The 12,500-nt window shown below is 41.4% G+C and overlaps 2 protein-coding genes across 2 annotated transcripts in view; both read left to right on the top strand.

Moving 5' to 3' along the window:
- Positions 1–1,038, top strand: part of enpp2l (ectonucleotide pyrophosphatase/phosphodiesterase 2-like) — a 38,560-nt gene extending 37,522 nt beyond the window's left edge. The window contains exon 25 of the mRNA XM_079828339.1: positions 1–1,038. This exon is cut by the window's left edge and continues 793 nt beyond it. The gene's annotated coding sequence lies outside the window, so the exon portion shown is untranslated.
- A 4,497-nt stretch (positions 1,039–5,535) lies between these two features.
- LOC307133536 (venom phosphodiesterase CdcPDE) overlaps positions 5,536–12,500 on the top strand; it is a gene marked incomplete at both ends in the record, with an annotated part of 53,389 nt that continues 46,424 nt past the window's right edge. Inside the window, 4 exons of the mRNA XM_079828616.1 lie at positions 5,536–5,565; positions 10,881–10,971; positions 11,306–11,446; positions 11,687–11,812. Of these exons, the coding sequence (XP_079684742.1) occupies positions 5,536–5,565; positions 10,881–10,971; positions 11,306–11,446; positions 11,687–11,812 (388 nt within the window). The remainder of the gene's footprint in view (positions 5,566–10,880; positions 10,972–11,305; positions 11,447–11,686; positions 11,813–12,500) is intronic.

Genomic DNA, 12,500 nt, shown 5'->3' with positions numbered 1-12,500 from the left:
TTTTTTAAATGAGATCGGTGCCATCTGGTGGACACATTGAGCATTATTATCACGCAATAGCACATTTTTACCACTAGAGTGGATCTTGCGTTTTATAAAAATGTTTTACAAATCGCAGCTTCATCGGAATGGTTCGAAACTTGGTGACTTTATTGGTACTTGGTATATGAACACCCAAATAAAATTGGGGACAGGATTTGAAAAGTCAAAGTGGTCGTAAAAAAAATAGTCACACTCAGGACCTTCGGGTCAAAAATGACCCCCATAGGAAATGAATGAGAAATTGGAAATTGGTGTTCATATAAAAAAAGTACCAATAAAGTCACCAAGTTTTGGACCATTCTGATGAAGCTACGATTTTTTACATTTTTTATTAAAAAAAAATCTGGTCAGAAATGACAGAATAGCCCCAGAGGGTTAATACACCACACCTTTATTAATAAACCATACCGTTATTAATAAACCACACCTTTTTTAATAAACCATACCGTTATTAATAAACCACACCTTTATTAATAAACCACACCTTTATTAATAAACCATACCTTTATTAGTAAACCATACTTTTATTAATAAACCACACCTTTTCAAAAGCATTAGATAACATCAGCAGATTTTTATTCTATGAATGTTTAGATATTTGTCCTACAACTGATGTTCATTTCAACATTTATTAAACCGGACTTGTGTCTGTTGATGTTTAATATGCTAATATGATGATATGAGCAGTTCTGATGATAATACTGAAAATGTGTTGCTCATGGATAGTTTTATCTCAAACTGCACAGATTTATTTGCGTTAATAGTGTAATTGCGGTTATTACGACGTGGCGTGAACTGTGTGTGTGTGTGTGTTTGTCCTGTGGATCTGTCTTCAGTCGTGATCACATGAGGAAGCGAGTGTGAGCGGTGAATTAGTGTGTGTTTAGTGATAGTGAACCACTGCTTCTGATTGGTGGAGCAGATCATGTGACTCTGTCTTACTAATGAGTGCCGTTAATGATTCCGTTCCATCAATAAAATTATTGAACTGTCAGTAAAAGACTGTGTGTGTGTGTGTGTGTGTGTGTGTGTGTGTGTGTGTGTGTGTGTGTGTGTGTGTGTGTGTGTGTGTGTGTGTGTGTCACATTTACCTGAGAGTGTCAAGTCAAGTCAGCTTTATTTATATAGCACTTTTAACAATGCAGATTGTTTCAAAGCAGCTTCACAGTGTTAAACAGGAAAATAATGCAGCATAATTTTATTCAGCCGTACAGCCATTCCAGAGAAAACAGTGATGTCATCAGTTCATTTCAGTTAACAGACAGTGACAGTGTGGGCTTTAGATCAGTAATTTAGTTTATATGGTTAATTTAGTTTAATAATTAGATTTATTTGGATATTTAGTTGAACATGTAGTGTCTCCAACTGAGCAACACAAGCCAGAGGAAACCCAAACCCCATCAGGAGCAGAATGGAGGAAAATAAACCTTGGAGAAACCAGACTCAGTCGGGGGGGCAGTTCTCCTCTGGCCAATTAACAAACAGCGTATGATTATTATTCTGGCAACTTTACAGGTCAGAGGTCATAATAGATCAGAATATTCGAAAGATCAGAGTCATCACGCTGGAGACGGGTTTATTGAGGATGCCGTGACGATGAGGCAGTTTCAGGAGGAGGATAATCACGGTCTCTCAGACACTTCAGGGTCATGTGTTGGTCATGTGTTGGTCATGTGTTGGTCATGTGTTGATCATGAGTTGGTCATGTGTTGGTCATGTGTTGGTCAGTTGGTCATGTGTTGGTCATGTGTTGGTCATGTGTTGGTCATGTGTTGGTCAGTTGGTCATGTGTTGATCATGTGTTGGTCATGTGTTGGTCATGTGTTGGTCATGTGTTGGTCAGTTGGTCATGTGTTGGTCATGTGTTGGTCATGTGTTGGTCATGTGTTGGTCATGTGTTGGTCAGTTGGTCATGTGTTGGTCATGTGTTGGTCATGTGTTGGTCAGTTGGTCATGTGTTGATCATGTGTTGGTCACGTGTTGGTCACGTGTTGGTCATGTGTTGGTCAGTTGGTCATGTGTTGGTCATGTGTTGGTCATGTGTTGGTCACGTGTTGGTCACGAGTTGGTCACGAGTTGGTCATGTGTTGGTCACGAGTTGGTCACGTGTTGGTCATGTGTTGGTCATGTGTTGATCATGTGTTGGTCTTGTGTTGGTCATGTGTTGGTCACGTGTTGGTCATGTGTTGGTCATGTGTTGATCATGTGTTGGTCATGTGTTGGTCATGTGTTGGTCACGTGTTGGTCACGTGTTGGTCACGAGTTGGTCATGTGTTGGTCACGAGTTGGTCACGTGTTGGTCATGTGTTGGTCATGTGTTGGTCATTTGTTGGTCATGTGTGGTCATGTGTTGGTCATGTGTTGGTCATGTGTGGGTCATGTGTGGGTCATGTGTGGGTCATGTGTTGGTCATGTGTGGGTCATGTGTTGGTCATGTGTGGGTCATGTGTGGGTCATGTGTTGGTCATGTGTTGGTCATGTGTTGGTCATGTGTTGATCATGTGTTGGTCATGTGTTGGTCACGTGTTGGTCAGTTGGTCATGTGTTGATCATGTGTTGGTCAGTTGGTCATGTGTTGGTCATGTGTTGGTCACGTGTTGGTCATGTGTTGGTCATGTGTTGGTCATGTGTTGGTCAGTTGGTCATGTGTTGGTCATGTGTTGGTCAGTTGGTCATGTGTTGGTCAGTTGGTCATGTGTTGGTCATGTGTTGATCATGTGTTGGTCATGTGTTGGTCATGTGTTGGTCAGTTGGTCATGTGTTGGTCATGTGTTGGTCATGTGTTGGTCATGTGTTGGTCATGTGTTGGTCAGTTGGTCATGTGTTGATCATGTGTTGGTCATGTGTTGGTCATGTGTTGGTCATGTGTTGGTCAGTTGGTCATGTGTTGGTCATGTGTTGGTCAGTTGGTCATGTGTTGGTCATGTGTTGGTCAGTTGGTCATGTGTTGGTCATGTGTTGATCATGTGTTGGTCATGTGTTGGTCATGTGTTGGTCATGTGTTGGTCAGTTGGTCATGTGTTGGTCTTCTCTGGGCGCAGGTCCACCATCTGGATCCGGCTGACTGCAGTAAACCTTGGGATAAACAGAGAGACTAGCATTAGCGTAGATGCCGTTCTTCTGATGATGTCACGAGTACATCAGGTGTTATGGGAAGTGTTCCCGGTTCCGGCTGAACTAGTTAATGCAGCCTAACAATCATTTCATTGAGAAAGTGTTTTATGTGTATGCCACAGTAAAGAGATGTGTTTTTAGTCTAGATTTAAACTGACAGAGTGTGTCTGCTTCCCCAACAATGTTAGGATGAGTTCTAGAGTTTAGGAGCTAAATAGGAAAAGGATCGAGCGCCTGCAGTTGATTTGGATATTCTCGGTATGATCAACTGGCCAGAGTTTAGAGAGCGCAGTAGACGTGATGGAGGATAATGTGTTAAGAGCTCGCTCAAGTACTGGAGATAAACCATTTAGTGCTTTGCTCGCTGGGACATCTCTTCATTTACTGCTACAAACTGATAACGGTCGCATAGGTGTGATTTAAACCATGACAAAGCAATTCCACTAATGCCAGCATCATTCTCGAGTCTATTCAGAAGAATGTTGTGGTGGATAGTATCAAATGCAGCGCTAAGATGGAGTAACACTAATAGAGCGATACAGCCACGATCGGATGATAAGAGTAAATCATGTGTAACTCACTGGTTTAATAATAGCCAACTTAAAAGTTTTCGGTACATATCCTAATGACAAAGATGAATGAATGATATTAAGAAGAGGATCTATGACCTCTGGTAGCATCTCTTTTAATAGCCTAGTCGGATCCTCTTCTTAATATCATTCATTCATCTTTGTCATTAGGATATGTACTGAAAACTTTTAAGTTGGCTATTATTAAACCACTTATTAAAAAAACGCGACTTGATCCTCCAGAATTAGTCAATTATAGACCAATCTCAAATCTACCCTTTCTGTCAGAAACACTAGAAAAGGCAGTGTCTTCACAATTATGCTCCTTTTTAGAAAGAAATGGCATCTGTGAGGATTTCCAGTCAGGATTTAGAGCGTATCATAGCACTGAGACTGCTCTCATCAGAGTTACACATGATTTACTCTTATCATCTGATCTGAGTGTGTGTGTGTCTTTGTCTTTATTGGGGTGTGTGTGTGTGTGTGTGTGTGTGTGTGTGTGTGTGTGTGTGTGTGTGTGTGTGTGTGTGTGTGTGTGTGTGTGTGTGTGTGTGTGTGTGTGTGTGTGTGTGTGTGTGTGTGTGTGTGTGTGTGTGTGTGTGTTTGTGTGTGTGTCTTTGTCTTTATTGGGGGGGGTGTGTGTGTGTGTGTGTGTGTGTGTGTGTGTGTGTGTGTGTGTGTGTGTGTGTGTGTGTGTGTGTGTGTGTGTGTGTGTGTGTGTGTGTGTGTGTGTGTGTGTGTGTGTGTGTGTGTGTGTGTGTGTGTGTGTGTGTGTGTGTTTCTCTCTCTGCTCTTTTATGATCAGAATAATGCACAGATAATGCGTCTGACAATCAGCAGTGAAATATTAACTCTGTTTCTCCAGTTTCAGCTCATAACACACACACACACTCACACACACACTCACACACACACACAATCTGAACTCTGTCGTGCTGCAGTTGCTTTTTCTCTTTCCTTTATACACTCCTTCATTCTTTTCTCATACACTGAACACACAGAATTTACTTTTAAATAATCTTTGCTCAGAAAACTGCCAGTAAAGTTAACAAATGAAACTCCAATAACCTTTGCTTCCTTTACACTCTTGAATGTGGAGTGTGTTCATTGAGGAGTGTTTCCATGAACCCGTCGCCGTTAAACCCACAGACCTGAGGTTAAAATACTGCACTAAATATATATATTTGACAAAATAACTGCTAGAAAACCAAAGCTCCGTGAGTTTTGAGCGGTTAAAGGATCTTATTTATGATGATTACAAAAGATTTTAGTAAAAAAAGTTGTCATTTTTATTTATATAGCTCTTTTTACAATGCAGATGTTTCAGAGCAGCTTCACCGCGTTAAACAAGAAAATAATGCAATAGAAATTTAATAGAAAGTAATTTAGTTGAATATTTAGTGTCTCCAACTGAGAAAACCAAAGAGCCAAAGAGCCAGAGGCGATGGTGGCAGGAGACCAAACTCCATCAGGGAAAAAACCATCAGTGGAGAAACCAGACTACTCTTTAGTAATTTGTGTGTGTGTGTGTGTGTGTGTGTGTGTGTGTGTGTGTGTGTGTGTGTGTGTGTGTGTGTGTGTGTGTGTGTGTGTGTGTGTGTGTGTGTGTGTGTGTGTGTGTGTGTGTGTGTGTGTGTGTGTGTGTGTGTGTGTGTGTGTGTGTGTGTGTGTGTGTGTGTGTGTGTGTGTGTGTGTGTGTGTGTCTGTGTGTGTTGTTCACAAACACACAGTACAGAGGTCTCACACACACACACCTGATCAAGGTCTGCGGTGTGTGTGAGAGTCTGCTCAGTCTCTTCTGGACGTCACGATGGACAAGAGGAAGAAGAAAGTTCTCCTGGTGAGTTCAGGCTCTTTTCTGCTCACACTGTAAAAAATGATTGTGATTTTAACGGTATTTTACTGTAAAAAAAAAACTACGGTGAAAAACAGTTAATTGATTAACAGAAAGTTTCCGTACTATATACGGTGAATACCTGTAATAGATCTAACCTTACATTTAATTTAATTTTACAGTAAAATACCGTTAAATTTACAGTTTTTGTTAAGTCATTGTTAAGTCATACAGTTAAGTCATTGTGTAATTTACAGTGAAAACCCGTAAATTGACATTCCCAGAATTCCCTGCGTGACCCTTCGCATTTGATGTATTTTCATTGCAATAACTTTGTTTCTTTGTTTTTTCTAATCAGTTATGTACATTAGGGTTTTATGTTACATCTGATGTTGTTAAATTAATGTTTATTGCATTTTTTTAATTTCATGTGTGTTACCATGATGGTGTTTAGTGTGTGTGTGTGTGTGTGTGTGTGTGTGTGTGTGTGTGTGTGTGTGTGTGTGTGTGTGTGTGTGTGTGTGTGTGTGTGTGTGTGTGTGTGTGTGTGTGTGTGTGTGTGTGTGTGTGTGTGTGTGTGTGTGTGTGTGTGTGTGTGTGTGTGTGTGTGTGTGTGTGTGTGTGTGTGTGTGTGTGTGTGTGTGTGTGTGTGTGAATGACTCTGAGCTCTTCTATATATTAGTATTGTCCTCTTAAAAGCTGCTTGTGATGAGCTTTGATTCATCACGTGATTCTCATCTCCACTGTGATTGGTGGTTGTCTGTATATATCAAAGGTACATAACAGATATTAGTATTTCAATAGGTTGGTAATTTAACATTATTTCAGTTAATGAAATATGTTTTTTTTACTGTAAATTGTTTACAGTGTAAACATAATCATTACAATATAAACCTTTAAATTATACGGTTTTGAACTGTAAAATAATAAAAATTTTAACCGTAATTATTACATTATAAACCTTTAAATTATATGGTGCTGTCCCTAAAAACCTAAACATCACTGCCGTATTTTTTACGGTAAAGTTCTGCCAACCACAGCTGCCGTTTTTTTACCGTAAATTTCAGGGGGATTTTTTTTACAGTGCATTATTGGGAATCAATCCCATGAGATCCCATCATTATCTGAGTGCTTCCATGAGGATGATCAATCACGCCAAACGGAATCTTTGTTTAATGTGTGTGAGACGTGTTCATTACTGTGTGTATGAAGACTTTTGCCTTGAATTACGTTTATTTCTCTGACCTCTTTGTCAGATTTTTGCTCTTGTTCAAAACGCAATTTTGATCAATTTCTGATAAAGCAAGTCTTCATATCTTCAGTCATTTTGCTTCTCCAGTAAATGTGTTTTGGTGTAAGAATGTTGAAATATTTGTGTTTTGCGCTCAGATTCTCCGGCGTGTTGTGTGGAACTGCAAAGTCTGAACCCTTTTACTGCACCATTTCAGTTTTATGGACACATAAACCTGTGTGTGTGTGTGTGTGTGTGTGTGTGTGTGTGTGTGTGTGTGTGTGTGTGTGTGTGTGTGTGTGTGTGTGTGTGTGTGTGTGTGTGTGTGTGTGTGTGTGTGTGTGTGTGTGTGTGTGTGTGTGTGTGTGTGTGTGTGTGTGTGTGTGTGTGTGTGTGTGTGTGTGTGTGTGTGTGTGTGTGTGATAAACAGAAGAATGTTATTATTATGTGGTATATTATCAAATTTTGAAATGTAATTGTCCGTTCTCAAGGACAAGCGTGTGTGTCATTGGTTAGTTAATGTTTTATGAACAGGAGGATAATCATATTCATCTGCACAGCCAAAAAAATGTTCTTTAACTTAAAGGGTTAGTTCACCCAAAAATGAAAATTCTGTCATTAATTACTCACCCTCATGTCGTTGGACACCCGTAAGTCCTCCGTTCATATTCGGAACACAAATGAAGATATTTTAGTTGAAAGCTGATGCTGAGAAAGGCTTCAAATAGGCCTCCATTGGCATTCAGTACATTGACACTTCCAAGATCCATGAAAGGCACTTAAAACGTCATTACAAAGTCCATCTCACCACAGTGACTCTACAATAATCTTACGATGAGACGACAATAGTTTTTGTGCGCAAAAAAAAATCAAAATAACACCTTTATCCAACTTGTTCTCGACTTCCGTGTATGCCTCCATGACGCATGCGCGAGAATATGACGTAGCGCCGGTGTTCGGGAATCCATGAAATACACACTTAAGCCCCATTTTGAGCACTACGCCGAGACCTAAAGCACGATCAATGTAGAATCCAACAGCTTAGACACGCGCGTCTTCCTCTGCTCGTAAACAAATCGCTTCTGGGTCATGTGTCCGAACGCCGGATCTGCGTCATATTCTCGCGCATGCGTCGTGGAGGCATACACGGAAGTCGAGAACAAGTTGGATAAAGGTGTTATTTTGATTTTTTTTTCGCACAAAAACTATTGTCGTCGCATCGTAAGATTATTGTAGAGTCACTGTGGTGAGATAGACTTTGTAACGACGTTTTAAGTGCCTTTCATGGATCTTGGAAGTGTCAATGTACTGAATACCAATGGAGGCCTATCTGAAGCCTTTCTCAGCATCAGCTTTCAACTAAAATATATTCATTTGTGTCTGAAGATGAACGGAGGACTTACGGGTGTCCAACGACATGAGGGTGAGTAATTAATGACAGAATTTTCATTTTTGGGTGAACTAACCCTTTAATGCATGCAGTTTTGTGGGGAACAAGTTACTTTTTAACATCAGTTGAATAAACACAGCCACTGTATTAAAGAACTAGCCAAGGGACAATCAATCAGTCTCAGATTCTACACGATATCCCTAAAGTGTTGTGCCGCACCTTCACCTGCACATGAGCTTTAACGCCTTCCCATTCTCAATCCGTAGGGTTTAATATGGAGTCGCAGCTCTAACAGCTCCAGCTCTTCTTTCCTCAAGGTTTAGGAGTGTGTTTATGGGGATTCTTCATTTGTGATGTTGGACGAGAAGGCCTGGCTCTCAGTCTCCGCTCTAATTCATCCCAAAGGTGTTCTATCGGGTTGAGGTCAGGACTCCAGTTCCTCCACACCAAACTCCTCATCTATGTCTTTATGGAGACGCTTTGAGCACTGGAGCAGTCATGCTGGGACAGGAAGGGGCCGTCCACAAACTGGTCCCACAAAGTTGGGAGCATGAAATTGTCCAAAATGTCTTGGTGAAGCATTAAGAGTTCCTTTCACTGGAACTAACCCCTGAAAAACCCCATAATCCTGGCAACCGCCAAACCCAGACTCGTCCATGGGATTGTCAGACAGAGAAGCGTGATTGGTCACTCAGAGAACACGTCTCCACTGCTCGAGAGTCCAGTGGCGACGCGCTTTACCCCACTGCATCCCACGCTTTGCATTGCACTTGGTGATGTAAGGCTTGGATGAGCTGCTCGGCCAAGGAAACCCATTCCATGAAGCTCTACACACTGTTCTTGAGCTCATCTGAAGGCCACAGAAGTTTGGAGGTCTGGAGCTCTTGACTCTGCAGAAAGTTGGCCACTTCTGTGACCCTCAGCATGCGCTGACCCCGCTCTGTGACCCTCAGCATGCACTGACCCCACTCTGTGACCCTAAGCATGCGCTGACCCTGCTCTGTGACCCTCAGCATACGCTGACCCCTCTCTGTGACCCTCAGCATGCGCTGACCCCGCTCTGTGACCCTCAGCATGCGCTGACCCCTCTCTGTGACCCTCAGCATGCGCTGAGTTACACACCTGTGGTCATGAAGGGGCTGAACACCTGAACTCTGGGATGTGGAGGGGCTGGTCAACTTCATTGGGCTGGATGTTTTGTCTGGTCAACTTCATGTCATTTGTAAATATGCATCCTTTCCTGTCATTCAGACCTGCAACACATTTCAAAAAAAGTTGGGACAGTAAAGCATTTACCACTTTGTAATGTTGCCATTCCTTTTCACAACACTTAAAAGACGTTTAGGGACTGAAGACACCAAGTGATGAAGTGTTTCAGGTGTAATTTTGTCCCATTCTTCCTGCAAACAAGTCTTAAGGTGGGCAACAGTTCGGGCTCTTCGTTGTCCACATTCTCTATTGGAGACAGGTCGGGACTGAGACAGGCCAGTCAAGTACCCGAACCCTCTTCCTCCGCAGCCAGGACTGCAGAATGTGTGCAGAATGTGGTTTTGCATTGTCTTGTTGAAATATGCATGGACGTCCCTGGAAAAGATGTCTTCTTGAAGGCAGCATATTATGCTCTAAAATCGCTATGTACTTTTCAGCATTAATGGAGCCTTCACAGAAGTGCAAGTTACCTTTGCCAAGGGCACTGACACAACCCCATACCATGACAGACCCTGGCTTTTGGACTTGTTGCTGGTAACAGTCTGGATGATCCTTTTCTTCTTTGGTCCGGAGCACACGGCGTCCATTCCTCCCAAAAAATACCTGAAATACTGCTTCATCTGAGCACAGTACACGTTTCCACTGTGTGATGGTCCATCCCAGATGCCTCCGAGCCCAGAGAAGTCGACGGCGCTTCTGGACACTGTTAACATAGGGCTTCCTTTTGGCACAGTACAGTTTAACTGGCATTTGTGGATGTAACTACGTATTGTGGTACTTGACAAAGGTTTGCCAAAGTAGTCCTGAGCCCATGTGGTGATATGGCTTCTAGATGAATGATGATTCTTGATGCAGTGTCGCCTGAGGGATCAGAGATCACGGTTGTTCAGCTTAGGCTTGCGCCCTTGTCCTTTACGCACTGAAATTCCTCCAGATTCCTTGAATCTTTTAATTATGTTATGCACTGTTGAATGTGAAATATCCAAATCTCTTCCTATCTTTCTTTGAGGAACATTGTTTTTAAACATTTCAATAATTTTCTCACGTATTTGTTGGCAAACTGGCGATCCTCGGCCCATCTTTGCTCCTAAAGGATTAGACCTTTCTTGGATGCTGCTTTTGTACCAAATCATAATTACAATCACCTGTTGACATCACCTGTTTCAAATCACATCATTATTTAACCATTTTACCTCATTACTAGCCCTAAATTGCTCCTGTCCCAACTTTTTTTGAAATGTGTTGCAGGTCTGAATGACAGGAAAGGATGCATATTTACAAATGACATGAAGTTGACCAGACAAAACATGAAATATTTTGTGTTCGTATTGTCTGCAATGAAATACAAGTCAAAGTAAATTTAGAAATCACTTCTTTTTTTATTTATTTACGTTTTCCATACTGTCCCAACTTTTTCTGATTTGGGGTTGTAGTCAGAACTGAATGTGAAGCCTGTGATATTTTAATCTATGTGTGTGTGTGTGTGTGTAGTTGTCAGTGCTGTTGGCGGTGTGTGTGCTGGTGATCATTCTGGGATTGGGTTTGGGTCTCGGTCTCCAGCTGCAGGACTGCAGGAATAAAGGTGAGAAACCAACACAATTACAAGACAGACGTTACACATTATATTTGGCTTATAGCCAGAAAATTATATTATTAGCACTTTTTTGCTAGAAAAATGTTGCATTATTTAGCAAAAATACAACAATTAAACAATAATAAATGCATTTCAGTGTCATAATTTAATGGAAAAAATGGTTTTCATCAATATTTTACATTATATAATTAGAATATTTTTTCTTAAATGTTGTGTTGACCTGAGGCCGTATTACAGAAACTTCTCTTTTTGAAGATGACCATGGTTGTGCAGCAGAGTTCAGATGTGTGTGTGTGTGTGTGTGTGTGTGTGTGTGTGTCAGGCGTGTCAGGCGTGTCTGTGTCCTGCAGGAATCGCTGCTACGAGCCATTCGATGCGGATCCCGCCTCCTGCCGCTGTGACAGGCAGTGTGTGGACACGGGCAGCTGTTGCTATGACTACCAGGACATCTGTCTCCTGCCCGGTGAGTGACCGCCTCACACTGATACTGCAGTCTAACTGTGTGTGTGTGTGTGTGTGTGTGTGTGTGTGTGTGTGTGTGTGTGTGTGTGTGTGTGTGTGTGTGTGTGTGTGTGTGTGTGTGTGTGTGTGTGTGTGTGTGTGTGTGTGTGTGTGTGTGTGTGTGTGTGTTGTTTCAGCTCAGAGCTGGGACTGTACTGAGGTCAGATGAGTGTCTGTGACGTGGTGTGTGTGTGTGTTTCAGCTCAGAGCTGGGACTGTACGCCGCTGCGCTGTGGAGAGAAGCGTCTGTCGGTCAGTAAGTGCCACTGTTCTGAGGACTGTATGAGCGCTGGAGACTGCTGCACCAACTACAACAGCCTCTGTAAGGGTGAGTCTTAAAGTCTGCTCCACTCCATCGACTGAATTATCCTCTAGTACAGCATCTCCAGATCAAAACACTGGAGAAGAAGAAGCAGAAACAAGTGGAAGAAAAGATTGCTCACGCAAATGTACAATAACACGATCATCAAACATTACATAAGTCAAATCTGCCCAAAGTTACTGAATGAACTGATGACCCGATGAAGAGGAAACGACTGAAGCTCTGAGGCGTTGATGGACTCGATCGTCTGTGTGTGAGCATCGCTCTGAATATGATCCAGGCGTAGTCTTTTTTAGTTTTTTCTTTATGAAACTTTCCCACATTCAAGTGTTGAGAAATGATACATGAAGCTAGAATAATGTTTTTAAAATGAGTTAAAGTACAGTTAAAGGTAGAGTTCAAGTATAAATAATGTATATCTACATTTGAACATAGTAGAATACTGCAAAAAAATAATAATACAAAAATAATATATAAATAGTTGTTCACTTTACTTGCCGTATAAACTAGTTTACACTTCAAAGTGTACTTTCATAAATTAAAAAATTACTACTTGTATTAAAATAGTAAACTACTAGTATACTCATAAGTTCACTTGTAGTACAGATGCAGGACATATGAGAAATGTAGTTGTGCAAGTAAAAGTTTTAACTGTTACACTTATAGTAAACTTAAACGTATACTTTTATATACT

This window comes from Gobio gobio (assembly GCF_949357685.1).
Source record: "Gobio gobio genome assembly, chromosome: 11".
Lineage (NCBI taxonomy): Eukaryota > Metazoa > Chordata > Actinopteri > Cypriniformes > Gobionidae > Gobio > Gobio gobio.
The sequence above is the reverse complement of the archived record's forward strand: the minus strand, read 5'-3'. Positions and strand labels throughout refer to the sequence as shown.